The 24,087-nt window shown below is 46.4% G+C and overlaps 1 protein-coding gene across 1 annotated transcript; it reads left to right on the top strand.

Moving 5' to 3' along the window:
- The first annotated feature begins 10,615 nt into the window (after window positions 1-10,615).
- Window positions 10,616-23,503, top strand: KCNV2 (potassium voltage-gated channel modifier subfamily V member 2). The gene is made up of 2 exons (XM_049644499.1): window positions 10,616-12,034; window positions 22,507-23,503. Exons 1-2 carry the CDS (start codon window positions 10,634-10,636, stop codon window positions 22,786-22,788), a joined length of 1,683 nt encoding a protein of 560 aa, XP_049500456.1. The 5' UTR covers window positions 10,616-10,633; the 3' UTR covers window positions 22,789-23,503.
- Window positions 23,504-24,087: the final 584 nt, after the last annotated feature.

Raw genomic sequence — 24,087 nt, 5'->3', positions numbered from 1 at the left:
TCATGGAGTTCACTAAGGTCAGTTGCACTGCCTTAGAATTTCTTCTACGTCAATAGAAGAACAATACAGCTGCAAATATATTCACTTAAATCTATTGTTTATGCTTTTCAGTGAGTCTAACTCCCACACACTCATTCATGACCCAAGGTCTAACTCTTCTGTTCTGATTTTGTGAATAACCTTTGCAATGTGGAGACGTGATATTCTAGAAAGCTGGGTGGAAAGTACTTACCTGCACTATGTAATTTGGCCTGACTGGTAACTTTGATCTGTACCCAAAAAACCAAACCAACAACAAAAACCAGAAACGAAAACAGTCTTTGGAGTGCAACTACGTAGGCAATTTTAACAATATAACAGAGTCATTATTAATCATATATAATCCCTTCCCCTGGCCACATTTATTCATCTTTAAGGGTTCCCCGAGAATTGTTCTAGTCCAGAATTCTTCACGTACCATCTGTTCAGGCACATTCTTTGTATTTTTACTAGGTTTTCACAGATGCCACGTTTCAAATGGGCAAATCACCTCAGGACCATCCACTGGCTCATCTTTTTTAATTTTTAACGTTTATTTATTTTTGAGACAGAGAGAGACAGCATGTGAACAGTGGAGGGGCAGAGAGAGAGGGAGACAGAGAATCCGAAACAGGCTCCAGGCTCTGAGCTGTCAGCACAGAGCCCGATGCGGGGCTCAAACTCACAGACCGTGAGATCATGACCTGAGCCGAAGTTGGCCGCTTAACCGACTGAGCCACCCAGGCGCCCCGGAAAAATATTTATCAGACACTTAACCGACCGAGCCACCCAGGCGCCCCTCCACTGGCTCATCTTCACCCCGACTCCAGGGAGCCCCAATCATCACAGTAATACCAGCATGGAGCAGATGTTCCATGGTCTCTGGTGTATTTCCCTCCCTTGGCAGAATTCTCAAACACAAATTTCTCTCTAAATCAAATGCAGGGCTCAGTAGCCTCATTTCTGGTCTTCTGGAGACTTGGTCAGAGAGAGTTTCTCCTCTCAGAGTACGTGGAGGAGAAAGAGACACCCAGAGGCAGAGACCAGGGGACAACACTGGAAACCAGAAGAACGGAGATGCGAAGCTGTGTCAAATTATACAAGGCTCAACTTTTTAAAGATCAATGGAGTCTACTCTACCACAGAAAATAGGCAAGGTTCTGGTCTGAGCCAAAGAGAGGATGTTGGTTTTGGAAGTTATGTGAAGTCCAACTGTGACTACACCTCGTCCAACACACAATGAAGGACTGAGACATTTGCTGTGGAATCAGACCAGCCAAAGCAATTCGTCTGCGGTCACGGACCTTAGCTCTCTATTAAATGTCAGGATCTGATATTTAAGTTACTCAAAAGCACGCTTTCCAGATGTCTAATTTTCTTCTTTCACATGGACACAAGTCCAAAGTGAAAAACGAGATGCAGTGATGCTAGAGCAATGTCAAGTTAGGGGGAATGAGAACAGGGTTCCAAGGTCAGGCAGGTACCAGCTCAACTGTCTACGGGACGCTGGGTAAGTCACCTGATTTATCGGACACTTCAGTTTCCTTATCTCTAAAGTGAATGGTGGGAGCAGACGACCACTGGGTCCCTCCCAGCTCAGAAGTGGCACAGGGTCTTAGACACAGCATGTTTACACTTTACATTGAATTGGATGGCATCCACTTCCAAAATGGCGTAATAAGTGGCAAGATCAGCCGTGGCAGTGGGGGCAAAGTGAACAAAAAAGAACCATGTTGGGGTGCCTGGGTGGCTCAGTCAGTTAAGAGGCTGACTTAGGCTCAGGTCATGACCTCACAGTTCATGAGTTTGAGCCCCGTGGGGGGCTCTGTGCTGGCAGCTCAGAGTCTGGAGCCTGCTTCGGATTCTGTGTCTCCTCCTCTTTCTCTGCTCCTCCCATGCTCATGTCTCTCAATAATAAACGTTAAAAATAAAATTAAAAACAAAAAAGAACCATGTTGGAAGACTGTCTATATATGTTTAGAGGAAATGAAAAATGAAGATCAGAAATCAAAGGGGAGGTTTTCTAAGGAAGGGACACACCATTAGAGGTCGCACAGAGGACCTGAAGGTGCCCAAGTGGCAGACAGAGTCGTCCCAGATTCAGGATCCGGTTCTACCAGCCACTTTCAGAGCAACATCAGGCAAGAAACCACACTTCTCAGTCACAGGCTCTTCATCTTTAAAAGAGGTAATTAAGAAGGACAGATGAGGGATGCCTGGGTGGCTCAGTCACTTAAGTGGCGGAATTCAGCTCAGGTTATGATCTCATGGTTTGTGAGTTCGAGCCCCATATTGGTCTCCATGTGGACAGCTCAGAGCCTGGAGTCTGCTTCTGATTCTGTGTCTCCCTCTCTCTCTGCCCCTCCCATGCTTGCATGTGCAAGCACTTTCTCTCTCTCTCTCTCAAAAATGAACAAACATCAAAAAAAAAAATTTTAAAGGATGGATGGGCTTACAGAAGGGGGAGCACCCCCCACCACCAGATGAAGCCTGATTACAGGACATTGGCAACAAAAGTGTTTTGTTACAAGCAGCCGCCCACATCCCTCACTCTTTTTTCCCAAACCCACAGACAATTTTCACTGGGTCAGTGACGATTCCAAACAACTGAGAAACTGCAATCTTTTGCTGTTTCCATTCATTGCACACTTTACCTAGGACGACACAGACAAATTTCAAGAGAAGGAGGTGAGCAAATACTTAAATAATTCAGTTAGTGGAAGAAATTCACCAGGCTTAACAGATACTTTTCCTCTCAAAAAGCTACTCTTTTTCCTTATTGAAAGTTGGGAAGATTGTTGGGTTTTGTTTTGTTTTTTGATAATTTCTTTGTTCTGGCTTGAGTATTAATCATCCAGCTCTTCATCTGAATGTCCCAGTTTACAATTACAACCCTAATCATTTACTGATGGGGACGTCAAAGATCTTAAAGGAAATACTGTTTCTCGAGTGAATACTAAATCTCTCTCTCTGCCTTTCTCAGGACTAGGTCTGGGCAAAATTGCAAAGGTGTTTGCATTCAGCAACCGTGGTCTTCTTACAACTTGCCTTAGTTACTCCCTTTGCACTCTAGGCTCTTCCCGAGCCACCGCCCCCCACCCCCATCCCGCCCAGGATCTGAATCTGTTCTGAAATGCCCCACCCCCAAGCCTACCTCCCCCCCATTCAGACTTCTCTGCCCCATCCCGCAGCTCTATTCATTGTCATATCCAAATTACTTTTCCTCTGTCTCACTCCCTTTTAGTCCTAGAAGTAGTAGGCCAGTTTATGCTGGCAACCTCATGTGACTGAGGGGTCAATGTCTTAAAAGGGCATTGCTCCTGGGGGCTAGTGCCTATTTTAAAAGGGACAATCCAGGCACAAGTTATCTTAATACTGTCCTGTACAACATGGTAGCCACTAGCCACACAGGACTATTAAATATAAATTAATTAAGATTAAATACAATTTTAAGTTCTGTTCCTCAGTGGCACTACTCACGTTTTAAGCCATAAAAATATGTCTACCAACATATGAAGTTCTATTAGTCAACACTGCATTAACATAAAGAAATTCATTTTAATGGTGCACTGCAAATGGGACAGTTATTTGTCTGCCGAGAAACACTCCAGGAGCTAAAAATGAAATCTATTTGTGTCGTAGGTATATAATCAGGAATTGGGATTGGACTTGGCCGGATGTAGAAGAGATGCCTATCTTTCCTATGTGCTAGGATTTGGCATAGGGAAGCCAACTGAAGATAAAGTAGAGGGGCGTTCTCTTTTTATATTAACAAGAAATCCCCCAGCGCCCCCTTTCACAGATGAGGAAACAGAGATGATAAAGGTCGAGGCAATTTTCCCAAAGCTTTGAACCAGAAAGCAGAAAGCAAAATCCCATGTGCTTTAGTTTCAATGTCCTTCGTATTGTACCACGCTGCCTATCAATCTGTGTCACCAAAGACGAGCAGGTAGGACCCCCACCACTTTCCTCAGAGCTCGCTAGTTTTCTTCCCCTCCCCAGTGGGGCTTCGGGCTACGTCAGTGCAGAGCAGTCAATCCGTTGCTGTTGTTTGTAACATTTTTAAGATGATTACAGATTTACATGCAGTTGTAAGAACTAATACAGAGAGGTCTTCAACCGCACTTGGTGTTGGGGCCAAAGAGACAAGACGGCCTTCATCCTTGAAGACGTGAGAGGCTAGTGGGGAACCTTGAAGTGAATCAACAGTATAGACTTGGGTAAAACAAAAGGGTCATGTCATTTTCACTTCTCATTGAGCAAATAACAAGGAGCAAAGCTGTTCTAAGCCGCTGTGCAAGACACTCCCTCTCTTCGGGGCTAAGAGTGGACCGTGAGGCAAACTGCAAAACAAGCTGGCCATAGACATCAAATACTTCACTCTCTCAGCTAGCAGTTCTGACTGCCAGCTATCGGCCAAGCACTGGACTGGAACCTGGGGATCAAACGGTGAACAAAGCAGCCACTGTCCAGCCCTACTGGAACTCGCAGTCCTGTCTTGTTTGCATGCAGATAGCATTTGTGCTAAGGGCTCTGCTAGGCCAAATGAAGCTGTTGGGGCAGAACAGGTAGGGGGAGGGGGCTGAATGCTGCCGGAGGCCGGGAGGCCGGGAGGCCATCCTGGAGGACAGGCTAGAAGGGTTAGCCTTCCGCCTACCCAAGGCAAACAGGAGTTGGCCGGAGGAAAAGAAAACAGGCTGGAGTGGAGAAAGGCTGTCCTCAGAAGAACAAACGTCAGGACCAGCAGCACATGGGAAGCCTCCATATTGAAAGAGAATGGTGTAAAAAAAAAATCTAGCCAAACGGTCTCAAAGAATTACTCAGAATACAAAAAACAAAAACAAAAACAAAACCCTTAAGAACAACAACAACAAAAAGCTCTCAAACCTATTTTTATCGTTACTTATAATAGAATACTAAAACATATTTATTTCCATAAGAGAGATTTGGTTTAGTTACAGATGACACAGCCAAAATACAGAGCATTTTGTAGCCTTTAAAATAATGCTTACAAAGGCTTTTTTTTTTTTTTCATCAAAAATGCTTCTGGGGCACCTGTCTGGCTCAGCTGGTGAAGCATCCGACTCCGGCTCTGGTCATGATCTCAGCCCGGCGTCTGGGTCTGTGCTAACAGGTCAGACCCTGGAGCCTGCTTCGGATTCTGTCTCCCTCGCTCCTGCCCCTCCCCTGCTCGTCTGCTGTCTCTCTGTCTCTCAAATATAAATAAAACATTTTAAAAATTGCTTAAAATTGCTCCTGTGAAAATGCTGAATGAAGACAGTAGGATATATAATTTTATGTTCAATATGATCACGACCAGGTTAAATATATATATCCGTGTGTGTGTGTGTGTGTGTGTGTGTGTAATTGAATGGAAAGACACAGGTTAAAATATTAACAGTAATTGTCTTTGGTTGATGACACTGTAGGTGGTGTTTATGTATATGCTATTTTGCAACCTGTTGGTTAGCCTGGTTAGTCCGGAACAAAACCCAGCTCTACCATTTACTTGCTGTGCACTCACAAGTTAGTCATTTAACTTCCCTGTTTTCTTACCTATAAAACAGGAATAGCACAACAGGTTGTTGTAAGCATTACTACAGTTCAGAATCTGGGCATGCTATTATTGTTGTACTGGTGATTAGCGCTCTACTCGATTTTTAAAATTTTTCTCTAATGCACTTCTAAAACTTCCTAATGGGAAAATGTTTAAGTCTCTCTTCATTAAAGTAAGTGCCTCACATTCTATGTTAGTGATGTGTGTTACCTTAAATGGAAACACCGAAAAGGAGCAGCTAACCTACCTTGAGGAAACAGAGCGGTGTCAGAGAAGGACTGCTCCAAGAGGAGGGTGATGTCTGAGCTCACTTCTGAAGGGCAAGGATTGTAGGAGAAGAAAGGCAGAAGGGAATTCAGGGCAAATGAATCCTCGAGGAAAGAGTTGGAATATGAGTCATTTCAAGGCAGAAGCCAGCCTGAAGATCATACAGGTTTCCCTCTGCCCTGCAGCTTCTTGAACGCATTCAAGGAGGAGGAACTCATCACTTTAGGAACACACGTGTTCTTTTTTTGGACAGTTCTCTTTGGTAGAAAGCATTTCCAGGTATGGTGACCGTCCCCCTTGCAAAGGTAAAATCCAAGGGTGAAGTCCAAGCGACACGCCCACACCGAGAGACGCATTTGAGGGGTAAGAGACCATTCCGGGGGGCCCAACAAGGGTATCCACCTCCGTCCACGACATGGTTATGTTGTGTTTAGCTTTGAGAGGTCCTACAAACATGACCACCTCTCCTGCTTTTCAGTACTAAAGCCACGACGATGTTGAGAGCTTAGGTAAGAAGCGGTCGATGACCACAATGGAAAGAGAGGAAATGAGAACTATGAAAACAGTGGTAATTTTTTCTAGTAGTACGATCGATTCGGAAGAGAAAAGGTACTTGTTGACAGAACGGAGCACAATATAAAGAAGAGATAAAACCAGAAAGCAGTTCGTGGTGCAAATGGAGAGACAACACTAATACTCTATGTCAGAAAGGGGTGCCTGGGAGGCTCGGGTGGTAAAGTGTCTGACTTCGGCTCAGGTCATGAGCTCAGAGTTCCTGAGTTTGAGCCCCATGGTGGGCTTTGTGCTGACAGCTCAGAGCCTGGATCCTGCTTTGGATTCTGTGACTCCCTCTCTCTCTGCCCCTCCCCCACAAGTGCTTTGTCTCTCAAAAATAAACACTAAAAAAAATTTACCTTAAAAAAATATATCGTATGCTAGTAAGAGAACACTAGAAGTGCATTTATGAACTTAAAGGCTAGGACTGCTTAGGTGTTATCTTAAGCTTGTAGATTTGAGGCTTATTGAAAGGTTAACAGCGAGAGCAGGTGCGGACCCTGTAGAAACTGCTACCTGGCCCAACAACCATAAGGCATAATCAAAACTGAACTACATGATGAAGATAGCATTATACACCAGTGAGGAAAAGAGAAATCATTCAGTTAATGTGTTGGGACATGTGGATAAAATCTGGAAAACAGAGTTGGGTCCGTATCTCACTCTTTACATCAAAATTAATTCTTGACAGATCAAATCCTTAATTGTGAGAAGTAAAACCCTAAGAAGAAAATTCTTAGAAATTACAGAGTGGCAAAGACTTTCCTAATAGGACACAACACTGAGAAGTCTTCAAATAAACAATTTACACGGGGGAAAAAAACCCACCGAAGGATAAAATTGCAAACCATAAAGCCCCCACCAAAGGGTCTATTCTCAGAATGTAGAAAGCTCTCCCACAAATCAGTAAGAAACACAGCAAAAAAATATGGCTAATGACATGAAGAGGTGCCAAACTGCATTCACAGTAAGAGAAATACAAATTAAAATTATCCCACGTGTCAGGGGTGCTTGGGTGGCTCAGTCGGTTAAGCGGCTGACTTTAACGCAAGTCACGATTAGGTTCGTGGGTTCCAGCCCCATGTTGGGCTCCTTGCTATCAGTGCAGAGGCTCCTTTGGATCCTCTCACCCCCTCTCTTTCTGCCCCTCCCTGGCTCTGTAGCTCAAAAATAAACAAACATTTACAAATTAAAAAAAAAATGATCCCACATGTCATTTTTCACCTATAAAATGGGCAGAGCTGAAGAAGTGTGATGATGAGTTTTAAATTAGTAATATTGTTAGCAGGGACATTGGCATCATTGATCAGAATTGCAAACGTGGGGTCTTGGACCTGCCAATTCCACCTCTAACAATGTATCCTTTATGTGTCTTTTTAAAACCTGATTATGAAGAAATTCAAACACATACAAAAGGAGAGCAGCATAACGAAACTCTATATTCCCATCACTCAGCAGTTACTGACTCACAGCCAGTTTTTTGTTAAGTTTTGAGAGTGCGAGCAAGCACATACACATGTAGGGGAGGGGGAGAGAGGGAGAGGGGGGGGGGGGGGGGGGGGGGGGGGGGGGGGGGGGGGGGGGGGGGGGAGGGGGGGGGGGGGGGGGGGGGGGGGGGGGAGGGGGGGGGAGGGGGAGAGAGGGAGAGAGGGAGAGAGGGAGAGAGAGAATCCCAAGCAGGCTCTCTGCTGTCAGTGCAAAGCCCCATGTGGGGCTCGAACTCACTAACCCGTGAGATCATGACCAGAACTGAAATCAAGAGTTGGACACTTAACCAACTAAACCACCCAGGTGCCCCGACTCAACGCAATGCCCACCCACTTTCTCTCTCCTATATTATCTTGAAGCAAATCTCAGGTATCCAATCACTCCATCCATACATACCTCAGTATGTTTGTATAAAAGATACACAGCCTTTCGCTTCTACATGACAAGACCATTATCATAAAAGCATTCCTTATTCTTTTTTTTAATGTTTATTTATTTTTGAGACAGAGCACCACCAGGGGAGGGACAGACACAGAGGGAGATACAGAATCTGAAGCAGGCTCTAGGCTCTGAGCTGCCAGCAGGGAGCCTAATGCAAGGCTCGAACTTACCAGCAGTGAGATCATGCCCTCAGCCAAAGTCAGACACTCAACTGACTGAGCCACCCAGGTGCACCCGCATAAAGCATTCTAACAGTTCCTAAATATCATCAAATCAAATTTCCAGTGGTCTCAAAAATGTTTTAAGCTTTTTGTTTGAATCAGAATTCCAAATAAGGCCCACACATTCCTATTGGACAGAATATTATTTTAAATAACCCTGATCGTTCCATGTATGTATAAGATGATGTCATTTTCAACGTTTTTTTTTTTTTTTTTTTTTTTGGGACAGAGAGAGACAGAGCATGAACGGGGGAGGGGCAGAGAGAGGGAGACACAGAATCAGAAACATGCTCCAGGCTCCGAGCCATCAGCCCAGAGCCCGACGCGGGGCTCGAACTCACGGAGCGCGAGATCGTGACCTGGCTGAAGTCGGACGCTTAACCGACTGCGCCACCCAGGCGCCCCAAGATGATGTCATTTTCAATCTTTCCCCAAGGTATCTGTCCAATTTGTTCTGCCCCCATCTGATCAGATTTCTTTGTGATCCTTCCTACACATTGTAAACACATATAAAGTAACGCCCATGACAGGGTTATTTGCTGCGCCATTGTTCATAAGAGCAAATATATAAAACCATCTGAATGTTTATCACTGTCAGACTATTTTCAAAATTAGGCAGACATCTATGTTCACACATAAAAACACCTCTGAGACACATGGTTAATTGGAAAAAGCAATGTGTAGAGAGTACTATGATTTGTGTTGATAATATAAAGATTTTCAGATGGCAGATGGAGATAGGATTTAGCTTGTATTTGTTTAGAATAGTTCTGAAAGAACAATCAAAAAGTATTCTGGATGAGTAACAGTGGTGGCTTCTTCAGTGGCACATGTGGTAACTAGAAGTTTGGTTTGGGAAAGAGAAACTGTCCACTGTAATGCACCTTTGTATCTTTTGAATTTATTTTTGTAGGTACGCTTCATACCCAGTGTGGAGCCCCCCAGGGAGCTTGAACTCAGAACCCTGAGATCAACAACCAAGCTGAGATCAAGAGATGCTCAACTGACTGAGCCACCCAGGTACCCTGTGCCTTTTGAATTTTTTTTTTAACCATAACCATGAGCTAGTCAACATAAATTGAATTTAAAAACAAATTCCCTGCTCAAAACCAGTCTCTTCCTTTTCTCTGCCACCCACTCTTTAGCTGGGCTCGCCTGTTTCCATCACCTACAAAACCGTGAGCAACTGTGTCTCCATCGGGTTTCCATCCCCAGCCTTTAGCACGTTACTTGATCCATGGAAAGAAACCTAAAAAAAATTTTAACTGAGGTTTGGGAAAACGATCCAGACCTTTTCCTCGGAATAAAGTCTGGCCACCTTTACATATGGCCTAACACAGCAGCTAAGCAGGGCTGCAAGAACATGTACCCACCAGTCCTGGATTCTTTCTGGAAATATGTTCTTACCATTCAAGAGAAGGAAGGGAAAGAGGCAGAGAAACAGGCCAACGGAAATCCAGTAGGGCAAGGCTGCTAGGCAGAACCCATTGGGAAACACGACTGTGATCGTGTGACAGAAAGAGCCTGGGAAACATTCCAGGTCTTAGGTGATCTAAACAAGGGGCTACACGGAGTAGAAGACAGACTTGTGACCAACTCGCTTTGAGCATTCTGCTGCCGTCTCTTTCCTTGATCACAGGGGCTCCAATTCCATCAGTTAGACCAAAACACAGCCATCCGTGCAACTACAGCTAATTCACGGATTCCCCCGGGGTCCAAACTCGCTGAGCACTTCCTGAGGGCGGGCCTGAGGATTGGCGACATTTTTATTGGCAATAACCTCTGCCGCCTTCTGATTATCTACAGATTTAAGACCACGTAGTCAACCCCTACGTCAGGCAGGGCAGGGAGAGGGGGGAGGAAAGTGGCTAAGAGGCTCTAAATCCCTCCTAACACTTGCTGCTTCCCTATCAGCAAGATTAGAGCAGCAGTCATCAGCCATCTGCCTGCGTCTGGTGAGTTCCCCCAGGGCTGGGCTGGGCACGTTGGTCGTCTGGTGCAGGCCCCTCTCAGACAGAGCAGGGGTTGGGATCCATCCTCCCGGTGGCAGTCCCCAGGCAGAGCAGGGGGTGCACCTGCCGCAGCCATGCTGAAGCAGAGCGAGAGGCGGCGGTCGTGGGGCTACAGGCCCTGGAATACTACAGAGAGCGGGGACGCGCCCCAGGCCGGGAGCAGCCAGCACCGCAGGAGCGTCTGCTCGGTGGGGGCCCGCTCCGGCTCCCTGGCCAGCATCCCGCCGTGGACCGAGGGCAACTATAACTACTACATCGAGGAGGACGACGATGGGGGGGAGGAGGACGAGCTGAAGGACGACCCAGGCGAGGAGGACGGGCGGCTGGAGGCCGCCCCCGGCGCGCAGCCCGACAGCCGCGCCGCCCCTCCCGCCGCGTCGTCCACCCTGAACGTGAACGTGGGCGGCCAGAGCTACCGGCTGGACTGCTGCGAGCTGGCCTGCTACCCCAAGACGCGCCTGGGCCGCCTGGCCACGTCCACCAGCCGCAGCCGCCAGCTCGGCCTGTGCGACGACTACGAGGAGCAGACGGACGAGTACTTCTTCGACCGCGACCCGGCCGTCTTCCAGCTCGTCTACAACTTCTACGCGTCGGGCGTGCTGCTGGTGCGCGACGAGCTGTGCCCGCGCTGCTTCCTGGAGGAGCTGGGCTACTGGGGCGTGCGGCTCAAGTACACGCCGCGCTGCTGCCGCATCTGCTTCGAGGAGCGGCGCGACGAGCTCAGCGACCAGCTCAAGATCCAGCGCGAGCTGCGCGCGCAGGCGCAGGCCGAGGAGGCCGAGGAGCTCTTCCGCGACATGCGCTTCTACGGGCCGCAGCGCCGCCGCCTCTGGAACCTTCTGGAGAAGCCCTTCTCGTCCGTGGCCGCCAAGGCCATCGGGGTGGCCTCCAGCCTCTTCGTGCTCGTGTCCGTCGTGGCGCTGGCGCTCAACACCGTGGAGGAGATGCAGCACCGGGCGGCGCAGGGCGCGGGCGGCGGCGACCCGCGGCCCATCCTGGAGCACGTGGAGATGCTGTGCATCGCCTTCTTCACGCTCGAGTTCCTGCTGCGCCTCGCCTCCACGCCCGACCTGCGGCGCTTCGCGCGCAGCGCCCTCAACCTGGTGGACCTGGTGGCCATCCTGCCGCTCTACCTGCAGCTGCTGCTCGAGTGCCTCACGGGCGAGGACCAGGCGCGCAGCAAGGGCGCGCCGCGGGAGCACGAGCTGGAGACGGTGGGCCGCGTGGGCAAGGTGGGCCAGGTGCTGCGCGTCATGCGCCTGATGCGCGTCCTGCGCATCCTCAAGCTGGCCCGCCACTCCACGGGCCTGCGCGCCTTCGGCTTCACGCTGCGCCAATGCTACCAGCAGGTGGGCTGCCTCATGCTTTTCATCACCATGGGCATCTTCACCTTCTCGGCGGCCGTCTACTCCGTGGAGCACGACGTGCCCAACACCAACTTCACCAGCATCCCGCACGCCTGGTGGTGGGCCGCGGTGAGTAGCGGGCCCCCGCCCCCCTCCCGGGTCATCAGCCGCCTGCCTGCCTTCAGCCTCGTGCCCTGACCTGTCCCCTGCCTTGCTTAAGCGCCGCTGCTCCCCTCCCCACCCCCATCCGTGCCTTCGCCGCCTCCAACTAACGAAAACCGGGGTGGCTGTCGCGGAGTTGGAAAGGCACAGTCTTTGAGTAAGTCACGGAATTTGACTTTCGTCCCGGGCACCTCCAAATCTAGGTTTCATCTTGAGTCCCTGGACAGGCTGATTTTACGAAGGTTTCCTTGTTGCCCCCCTAAGGGGGACCATTCGTCATCGTCATTCTTGTTACTCGCCACTTACAGAACACCTGTGGTCCTAAGCGGTTTGCAGAGTTTATCTTATTTCAGTATTGCAACCCTGTCAAGTGGCTACGATCGCTGGGTTTTTTGTTTAAGAGGACGTTGGAAGTGGCTTCAGATTTGAAGCAAAAAGCAAACTGTACGTTTATGCCAGGGAAAGGGGAGACCCAGCCGGCCAGCGTCCACCCTAACTAACTGAAATCCCTCTGGTTTTGGCCCAATCAGAATGTGGAAAGAAGCACCTACAACTGAAATTTGCTCCAGTAGCACTCAAGTTCCTTTAGGATCTAGCATTCTTGCCCCGCTCTACAGCTAGAGGAACTGAGAGGGTTTGGGTGTAGACGTACAGCTGAACTAGCAGAGTGAGGACTGAAACCCACGCCCCTCCCACAATAAACCCATTCCTTTCCTGCACCCAGCATTCTCCCTTTCAACCGTTACATCTGCCCCAGGCCTGGCCTAATTAGTAGTCTTTTATTTTTGCTGTTTCCTTTAGTATTTGCCTTTTGGTAGTCTCTTAGGCCATTTACTCAAGCATCTGTATTTTTGGTGTGCTAGGCTAAATCCCCAGAAAATCCCTAAATCACTGGAAATGCTGATTGACAAGTTGACATTTGTACAGAGAGGGAAGAACTGGGTGTGTGATTTCCTTTTTTTTTTAAGAGTAGGTGGTTTGTAATGCCCTTAAAAACATTAGGCAAATGTCACCAGGTTTTTCCATGTGAGGAACTAGGTATTTTCAACACTAATATTGGGTATGGTAGAACCCACAGTCTGGGGCGGATTTCTGAGATGAACCAGCCCAGGGCTGCTAGTATTGTAGTTCAGCAAGATGGGAGATTTGGATCCTAGTCCCCGATCTGCTAGTAATAAACTGTGTCCCTAAGTAATTATGAAACCTCACTCCCTTACTCTCCGTCCTCAGTTTTCTGGTCTCTAAAATGGGGTGGCTACCGAGCTCTACAACTCAGTGAGTCTTCTGTCACTGAAAAACAGAGCACTCACATGTCCAACAGGATTTGGGGGGCTTCTTTTGTAACAGGGATGGCGTGAGGCTCTTCCCCATGAGCTAGCCCAGTGCCACACCTGTGATGACATTCCAAGTGACAAAAGGTCGTCGCCATAGATAAACCATGTGTACAGATAGAGCTGATGGAGGATGATTGGTCCCCAGTAAATGACATTTACTTTGGAGCTGAGAAAAGCAGGAAGAGGAAAGGGCAAATCCACATGCTGATGATATGCTACTAAGTCTGAGAGTCTAGGTCTCCATCCATCCAAGTATCTTAGAAGACTCCCATATATACAGGCGAGGCCTGGGGGACGCTTTGATACTTTACCTTTAACCCACAAAACTTTTTAGGACTTTGTATATTAATCTAAAAACTCATAAAAATTCAATTGCTTATGATTTCTCTTTCTAAAAAATTCCCCGGAGGGCATGCCTATTGATTGCATCTAATTTCTTGATCTGTTTAATGTACAATGACACTCAAACCCTTCAAATTATCCCTTTTATGTTAACTCAAATTATGTTAGTCAAAATTAGTGTTTTCCCTTAATTTTACCGTAAAAATTGAATCATCATTTGGTTTTTATCTGTAACACATTTTACCAATTATTGCTTTGGCCAATGTGAGTTTTATTTGTGGCCATTATCTCCATCCGGCACTGTTTTCACAGGCCAAAATTTGCACATTTTCCCAATGGCCTTTGTGCATTTCTTCTCTGAGAATTTGGTAGACTAGTAAAAATCCTTATGACTAATGCATTTGTTTGCACACTAACCTATGAAAACATTAAGAACAATCCCCCTTGAACATTTAAAGACTGCTCTGTGCCCCCGGACAATACAGATCAAGCAGATGCTTCGCTATACTTGTGGTGACATTCCGTATCGTGTATCAAGGGCCCATATTCTCCGTAGAGCAAAGAGAAAAGAATGCTGTCAAAATTATGTAGACAAAACCTCTCGTTTCCTGATGTAAATGCCCAGTAGAGAGAGAGACAACATGTAGATGAATTCTTTGTGAGATTCACAATAGGAACTTCTTTCCCTCATGGAGTTTACATTCCAAAGGAGAAAGAGAATGTATCATTTCAGATACTGATGTGTCTTGCATAATAGGATAGAGAGAGACCTGGCGGGGGGGGGGGGGGGGGGGGGCGTGCGCAGCAGAATCTACCTTTGATAGAGAAGCCCCACTGGAGAAAAATGACATTCAGCTGAAATTTGAACAATGCGAAGAAACCCGTCTCTATAGACATGACTCAACAGAGAAGAGAGTAAGAAATGGAATCCTCAAAGTAGCTCTGATCCAGTTGTCTCCAAGCCTCTTATTGATCATACATCTCATGATTTAAAATTTTTTCAGCACATGCCCATGATAAATGTGTATTCCAGCTATGCCCAAATTAGGTTATTTATGCTATGCACAAATTAGGTTACTCATGGCTATAATAATGATGCATCACAAACTACCCAAAACTTAATGGTCTCAAATGTCAGACATCTATTTGGCTAGGAGTTTGCCTGTCAGCAATTTAGGCTGGATTCAACTAGAAGGTTTTTCTCATTTGGGCTGGTGCCAGTCACTCATAGGTCTTATGATCAACTGGCTGACAGCTGAGATCAAAGAGGAGAGGAGACCATATCTCCTCGATTCTCCAGCAGGCATGGACTCATGGCCATGGCCCTGTGCAAGAGGGAGAATGTAGACTCAATCATGTGAGCACTGTCCTTTGCTCAACCCACTGGTCAAGGCCAGTCACAAAGCCAAACTCAGAGTCCAAGAGCAGACCAGGTTAGCCCACCCAGTGTAGGGAAGCATTGATAAGTTCTGTGGCCAAGAGCTTAGACACAGGAAGCTATGAAGAATTAGGCCCACTGAATGGACATTTTTCCAAAGGAGACATCCAGATGGCCAACAGACACATGAAAAAATACTCAATATCACTTATCATCAGGGAAATGCAAATGAAAACCACCATGTGATATCACCTCACACCTGTTCAGAATGGCTAGAATCGAAAAGACAAGAAATAACAAGAGTTGGCAAAGAGAAGAAAAAAGCCTCATGCACTGTTGGTAGGAATGTAAATTGGTACAGTCATTGTGGAAAACAGTATGGAGGTTACTAATGAAATGTAGGAATATTGTATAACCCAGGAAATTCACTATCCAAAAAAAATGAAAACACTGGGGTGCCTGGGTGCTCAGTTAGTTGAGCATCCAACTTTGACTCAGGTCATGATCTCATAGTTTGTGGGTTTGAACCCCTGTGTCAGGCTCTGTGCTGATAGCTCAGAGCCTGGAGCGTGCTTCAGATTCTGTGCCTCCCTCTCTCTTTCACCCTGTCCCCCACCCTTTCTCTCTCAAAAATAAACATTAAATTTTTTTTTTTAATTTTAGAGAAAGATAGCATGCTTGCATGCAATCAGGGGAAGAAGAGAGAGAGAGAGAGAGAGAGAGAGAGAGAGAGAGAGAGAGAGAAAGAGAAAGAGAACGAACCTTAAGCAGCCTCCAAGCTCAGCATAGAGCCTGATGTGGGGCTCAATACCACAACCCTGGGATCATGACCTGAGCCGAAATCAAGAGTCAGACGCTCAACCAACTGAGGCTCCCAAGCACCCCCAGGTTCTCCAAAAACACTAATTTGTGAAGATCTATGAACACCTTTGTTCATCACTGCATTATTTACAATAGCCAAATTACGGAAGCAGCACCAGTGTCCATCAATAGATGAATGGATAAAGAAGATGTGTGTGTCTACATACACATGCATACACACTCACACACAATGGGAATATTACTCATTCATAAAAAAACCAATGAGATCTTGCCATTTGCAACAACACCAACGGACTTAGAGGGCAATATGCTAAGGGAAATAAATCAGATGCAGACCACAAATGCCACCTGATTTCACTTATATGTGGGATCCTAAAAACTGAAACGAATGAACAAACAGAAAAGCAGCAACAGATCCATCAATAGAACAAACTAATGGTTGCCAGAGGGCAGGGTGGTAGGGGAAGGGGTAAAATGGGTGAAAGGGAGTAGGAGACCCAGGTTTCCAGTTACGGAATCCTTAAATGACAAGGATGAAGGGCACAGCACAGGGAGGGACTGTCATCAGTAGTATTGTAATTGGGTTGTATGCTGACAGATGGTGAGCAGGGCATAACGTATAGACTTATCGAATTGCTGTGTTGTTTACCTGAAAGTAATGTAACATTATGCATCAGCTATACTGTAATTAAAAACAAATTAGGTCACTAATACAATCATTCTCCTGTAGGAAGATTTTACTGCTCAGATATATTATTACACATTGGAAAATATGCACTCACACGTGGAAGATTTAAAGATGAAGAAAAACATAATTGAGATTTTCTTCCAGAATGCAGTGCTGTGTTCCACGTATATTCAACCACACTGGAGACAGATTCTCTAAGCCATTCATCCATGTGTTTTTAGTACTTTCAGACAGCCCCAGAATCTGACTTGCTGTTCATAATCTTCCCTCTCTCTATGCCAAGGATCCTACAACCTTCCTCTGTAATTCAACTCAAGGTTTTAAGAGGAATACAATAGTTTTCATGATTGTGAATACTTCTACAGCTGCAAAACAAATCCCTCATGGCCATTCATGTCTGCAAATGCTCGTGCATTAGGATACAAGATAGTCCCCTCCCACTCGTCTGTCAAATGAAGATTATTTGTAAGCACTCGTGTAATAAGAAACATATGTAAAATGCTAACCCATAGCAAATCCACAAGAAATACAAGCTACCACATCTGTCTAGTTGATAGTCTTTATCATGTAGAAGCCATAACCTTTGCTTGCAGATTCTTTGGGGGGAAAATAGAAGTGATTCCCTCTCTACTGAAGAGAAGAGAAACCCCACGACATACATAGGGGTCAACTGTTCTCTCCCAGGAGAGCTTCCACATCTCAAGATAAAGGGATGCCCACCTTGAGCAGTTCCAGCCATGTCGGGGGCTCTCTGGGCTGCCTGGGTGTGGGAGATGCATGGCACACTCAGCAAGAACAGTCAGCTCTCTGATGAAGCGGTCATCATTGGTCTCCGATGTGGCCATGTTTTAAAGCAGAAGAGGGCACTGGACTGTTCAACAGGCCATTTCCTTCTGGGCTTCAAGAGTGAGTTAAAGCTAGAGATACCCAACAGGAAACCATGTCATGAACTCACTCCTTCATAAGCTAACAAAAACTCTTCAAAAAGAAAATGTATGTCTAGCTGAGGGAACAGATAATGGTGCCACAGAGACCTTGCTCCTATCTTTGTTTTCCCAAAGTACACTATCATTTCCTTGCAAATAGGTGGCCCTTACAAGGTCACTGAGATTTCCTTTTTTTTTTTTTTTTTTTTTTTTTTTTTTTACGGAGTGATGGCTGGCTTTTAAGAAGACCCCTTTGGAAGGTGCATCAGTCAAGTTACAATCAGGAAAACCAAGAAACCAAGAAAAGTAGATATTTTAAACAGAGGCAATTTGATACAGGGTTATAGATACACAGGTGTTTAGAAGTCTGGAAGAACAACACGGGCAAACAAAGATAACCCAAAAAGTGGTTACTCCATCAACTAGCTGTCAGCCCTAGGACTGGGGGGCCAAATAGAAGGAACCGGAAGTACAGAGAAGGAGCTACTGAGGAACTCCTAGGATGACACCATGAGGTTTGTGTCCCATGTGCTAAAAGATGCATGAGCTACATCTGTCTGCTGTATTGAAGGATGAGGACAAAAATCAGAAGCAGGAGCGGAGACCCTTACTTACCTCCTCATCCGCCTCCAGTGTGCCAACAGCCTCTCACTAGCAGAGCACAACCAGAAAACAGCGAGCAAGGGAGTCTGGGAAATGCAGTTTGTGGACTCCCAAGCAGCAAGACTACAGGAAAGAGTACAGAGGGGTGTCGCACTTGGGACTGAGAGACGGTGGGTACACGTCTGGCACAGGCAGCAGTAAAAGGAGGCGGTGTCGTTGTAGCTGCTTCAGAAATGGCACAGGAGGGGCCATAGTCACTGGGGCCAAGGCTGTGAGGCACTTTTAGGACTTCTGCTCCTATAGACTCCTGACTCTGGGGTGACCCCCTCCTTAGAAGGTCTTTGACTTAGGATCCTCCTGAGGGCCAATAGGACTTGAGTGGGACACGATGGAGTTGTAGAGGGCAAAGTAGCAAGTAAACAGAAGATGTGGAGGACGCCAGCATCACTGTGTACCTTTCTATCGCGACATGCATAGATCCCACATTTGCCTTAGCTTTTTGCATACTTCCTCCTTACTGTGCAATTGACATACATGTCAAGACCTCAGTGGACAGATGAGGCTGGCTGTTCTCTCCAAGGTCCTCTCCTCACCCATGACCTCATTCTAACAATGCTTCCACCCATCAAAACATTCTTTGAATTCCACGGAGCCATTATCTCCGGAGACTGAGACATGTCCGTTTACTTCTTTGTAATGGTGCCAGCTCTTCACCTTTGGTATTTTAAAAGAGAGTTGAGACCCCTGAGTCTAAGATTGGCACCTAGCGTTAACCCTCCAGGTGGCTAAGACCACTTATTTCAAGGTCGTGCCACTGAATCCTCTGTGCAGATTATAATCCAAAGAGGAATTCCTAAGGTATTTGTGGCAACAGCAGCATGGATAGGCTTCGTATGGCCTTTGAACTAAATCCTTTCAAGGACAACAAGCATTGAGGTATGTACTATTTTTAGCCAGGAACCATTAGTCCTTACTACCTCAGATTGCCTGGGAACGCTGAAAGGGGTGCTCATTATTTTGAAAAATCAGTTATGTTTCCTGGGATCATAATTCCTAGATGGATGGATTACCAGGTGCCGAGATTTCATCTATGCCTCCTTCGTTATGAAGGAAACAAACATTCCTTGTTGGAGGAGAAATTCCCATGTAGCTGTTCTAAAGTTTCAGAGAAAAACTGGATGCTTGTCTTCCTTGTCGTGTTTAGGAGGCCAGTATTTGCTGATTAATAGGGGACATTTCTGGAGGAAGGTTAAGTTCTGGCTTTTGGGACCCAAAGGCTAGGGAAAATATGTAAGCCTTCCACTGCTAAGTTTCCAGTTTACAGAGGGCTGAGCCAGCCAATGTTTTCAGGAATCTCAGATGGATTGCAGGAATGTTGGTCACATTTCCAAACCCAACTCCTGCTAATGTGAGAACTCACTGTGAGATGTTATGTATCAGTCTAGGGCCTTCAATTTTTAATATTCATTCAGGGAGAAACGGGTTTGGTCTGAGGAACAGGGAGACAAGTCCCCCAAAGCCAAGGAATTCTGCATTCCTCTTGGAGCCAAGGAGCACAAACCAGGTCAACTGGTTGAGTCGAAGTATCCACAAAACAGACAATATAAAGATACGCTATCCATTTTGAACAAATTCTTCGGGACCAGTCATACAGAGCCTCCTAGCAGAAGATATCTTTTCTCTAAACATAGAGATCCAAGATATACAAAAATATTTTTACCATATTCACATCAAATATTTAATCTTCCTTAAGCCAATTCTCTTTGCTTTTGACTCTTCACTCAAAGTTCAGCCAAAACAAAAAACTGAAGTTGAGGTTGGAAGTGCAAGAAAGCCAGGGTAGGGATTGATCAGAAGTTTAAAATAGGTGCCTGGGTGGCTCAGTCAGGCATCCAACTCTCGATCTCGGCTCAGGTCTTGATCTTAGGGTTCATGAGTTTGAGCCCTGCATTGGGCTCCATACTGACAGCACACAGCCTGCTTGGGATTCTCTCTCACCCTCTTTCTCTACCCCTCCCCTGCTCACACATGCTCTCAAACTTTAAAAATATATAAATGAAAAAAAAAAATAGGCACTTTGTCTCAATTATCTCCCTCGGTATGCTCCTAGCCCTTTGCCCCCTGTCTTGCACCCTTGAGGAACCAGTTCACCTCAAAGCCTGTGCTCTCACCTTTCGAGGATGCTTCCTGTCCTGAGCTACCCCTTAGTGTCACTCAGCCCTGCCCCCAGACTCCCTGTCAGCCTCCTCCAGGGCAAGTAGACTGAGTGACTCAACAGTCTTACAGAGGTAGGAGCGCTGCGGTTAATGACATATGAAAGCCAGGGTTCAGTTCATGTATCTGGACAGAGACCTGACTCAGATTCTTTTCCTTAGGGCGTGGCCAGTGACCGGACACACACATGTAGACACACGCACACACGCACCCACACACACTTCGAGATTCACCCACGCTCTCACTCTACCACTGCCTCTTATCACCCTTTGCTGTACAAAGCTGACAAAGGAGATTCTCTCCTGGAGCCAGAGTGCCCTCCACCCTTTGTCCCCCCCGCCTTAGGCAGGTGTCAAGCAGGAGCCCGTTTCCATAGCCCATTGGTCTACACTCCACTGGGAGGTGGATTCAGAGCCACATAGCCTCATGCCGTCTCTATTTCCTTAAGGTGATCCACACCAGCCTGCCTCTCTTAGATGCTTGCTTGCATTCCACCCCCATGGGAAGGGGAGGCCCACCCTCAGCAGGTCTCCCACTGGAGATAGAGCAGTGAGAGGTTGTCTATCACCTACCCCAGAGAGGAAGTCAAGCTTTCACTTTGTATGGTCTGGAGGATGCTGTGGCTATCATTAATGCCACCAGATTTTCCCAGCTGGCCCACTTCTTCATTCCCTTCTAACTAATCAGTCACACTTGTCCTAAGTTCAGGCCAACCCTTACATCATCAAAACAAAAATGCTTACATTTCTAAGCTAAACACTGTGCAAGCATGGGTCCATGGGCTAACTATGTCTTACTACCGTCTGCTAGAAAATCATGGCAACACCACAAATTGATGAAGCAAACAGTGCCCCCTGCAGTTGTGCAATGCACAGTTTTTTTGCAAGGACTCAACAGCCCTGCCTAAAAGGCTTCTAGTAATTTAGCCATCAGTCTGGGGACCAGAAAGAGACTCAGTACATGAGGCTTAAAACACAGGCCCCCAAGAGATTTTCCCAGGTTTTCTCTGGCTACACTGACTGATAACTAGTCCCACGGGTATCTGCATTTTAAAACAGAAGCTTGTTAACCTAAATAAATCTCTAATTAGTGGAATTTAAAGCAGTGTGCAAGAGTGATGGGAAAGATTTCATGCAGGGTGAACATATTTTTGGTCTGTGATGTCTTACAAAAGCCCTTTTGCAAAATAATGAGAGTGTTTCTCCAGACATTTGCAATTAAAGCACCTTCATCTATAATATCTCATTTGAACGACATAATAACTTTGAGAAGTATTATAATTGTCTCCAGAGAAGGTTGGCGAATGCCTTTTGTGTGCCTGACACTGTGTTAAGTGCTCTGTATTCCTCTTCTTTAGTCTTCAGGAGAATCCTCAGTGTTAGGGATTATCCTATTTTATTTTTTTTTTAGTATTAGTTTTTGAGAGAGCGCAAGCAGGGTAGAGGCAGAAAGAGACCAATACAGAGGATCCTATGCAGGCTCTACACTGGTAGCAGCGAGCCCGATGTGGGGCTCGAACTCAGGAACCACAAGATCATGACTTGAGCTGAAGTCCGACACTCAACCAACCGAGCCATCCAGGTGTCTCTATCTTCCTGTTTTAGATGAAGAAACCAAGGCTTAGAGACTGAATGTTTTACCCACGGGTACTCCGTGGGAAAGGGTCAAAGTTAGGACTTGGACTCACGTCTGACAGACTCTAAGCCTGAGCTCTTCCCGAACTGCCTATCACGTAGGCAAACCCAGGGCCCCCAGTCCCCAAGTTGGCCCCTCTGAGGGGAGGCAGAGACCAACATTTATTGAGCCCATGCTACACCAGGAACTTTACACAAGGTATCTTACATGCTCTTTACAACCCTATAAAGCAGCTGTGATCTCCTCTATATTGTGTATAAGAATATTTATAGTAGCCAGAATTTAAGCCCAAGACTTCCAGCTCCACAGGTGGTCTTCTTTCCATGATTCAGGTCCTACAGGCAGACCTACTGGTACCTCCTAAAGCTGGTTCTGCAGGAGCTGTTACATGACCCACATGTACCTTCAGGGAGACAGAGGACATTTTCCTGCCCCGTTCTCTGTCTTCTCCTCCATCACAGTGCTAACCATTCTCTCCCACTTTCCTTCCTATACAGGTGAGCATCTCCACTGTGGGCTATGGAGACATGTACCCAGAGACCATCCTGGGCAGGTTTTTTGCCTTCCTCTGCATTGCATTTGGGATTATCCTCAATGGGATGCCAATTTCCATCCTCTACAACAAATTCTCTGATTACTACAGTAAGCTCAAAGCCTATGAGTACACTGCAATGAGAAGGGAAAGAGGAAAAGTAGAGTTCCTGCAGAGAGCCAAAAAGAAGATGGCAGAGTGTCTAGCTCGAACCCACCCACAGCCCACCCCAAGGCAAGAGAGTTGATGTTTCCTAGGATGCGTGGCTGGTAGACCCTATGAACCTCAAGGCTTCAATTCTCCTTCTTTATATTGTCAGAGTTGGCAGTGCAAGGACACGTTTAACAGCCATACACGAAAGGCATCCAGTTCAGAGTTCTGGCTCTAGAAGTATTCATTTTGGCCCCAAGTGGGACCCTGTCATTTTTTTTTCTTTCACTGTGGTGTAGGAACCATGACCACCCCCCTCCAGTGACATCGGTCCTCAACACTCCTAGACAGGAGCACCATCTTAGGTTTCTCTTGCAAATTCTCATGGTGTCTCAATAAATATTTTCGGATTTGAGTTGATGTGAGAAGAGTTTCCTTGAAGAAAAGAAATCCTTCATTTTCTAGTCAGAGAGAATGTTGCAGCCATGAACTAGGTAAGCTTTGGAGTTAGACCAACGTCAATCACAAGCCCTGAACTACTGGCTGTGGGGTTTAGGGCCATAGCTTTAAATATCTGAGCCTCAAAATATCTGAGCCTCAGTTTCATCAACTAAAATATAGGTAGTAAGACCTACCTTGTAATTATCAGCATGGGGGTTGGAAATAATAAATGCTCAATAAATGGTAGCTGTTAAATTGTTTGCATGAGTGTTCTTAAATATATTCTCTAGACTGGTGGTTCTCAGCCCAGGGACATTTGTCACCCCAAGTCCCTTTTGCCCCTAGGACATTTGGCAAAGTCTGGACACACTTTTGACTGTCACCACTGTGAGGGAGTGTGAGAGTGGCTGCTGGCATCTCATAGGTAGAGGTTTGGGGATGCTGTTCCACATGCATAAGAGAGCCCCACAACAAAGCAGTATCTGATGCAAAAAGTCAGTAGAGCCAAAGCAGAGAAACCCTGGTCTAGACTGATCATGGGAGGCCCCAGACTTGCCCTTTGAAACATACTCAAATGTGCTAAAGGTCCTTCCTCTGTAGCTCTCCCCATGTGTCATCCCCTCAGGACCTCCTCCCCCTTACCTTTCTACACAAAATTCAAAAAAAATTTTGTAAAAACCCTGCCTTTTGGACAACTGTCCTCGACCGAGCACTGAAAGGGGAATTAAGTGAATGTGACCCTCCACGCTGGGTCTGTCCGTGGGTCAGGAAACCAATCCCCACTGGATGCTGGTCCTCCTGCCCTGCTCCCTGCCTTTCCTCCTAACTCCTTCCTCCCTCCACAGGACTCATGGAAACTGAATTCCTGAAAATGAAAGCCTTGTTTGAACTGAGCAAACAGAGATCTTCCCTGTAATGAGGGCTTGCCATACTGACCACTGAACTTATCTCAGGG

This window comes from Panthera uncia, chromosome D4 (genome assembly GCF_023721935.1).
Source record: "Panthera uncia isolate 11264 chromosome D4, Puncia_PCG_1.0, whole genome shotgun sequence".
NCBI lineage: Eukaryota > Metazoa > Chordata > Mammalia > Carnivora > Felidae > Panthera > Panthera uncia.
The sequence above is the reverse complement of the archived record's forward strand: the minus strand, read 5'-3'. Positions and strand labels throughout refer to the sequence as shown.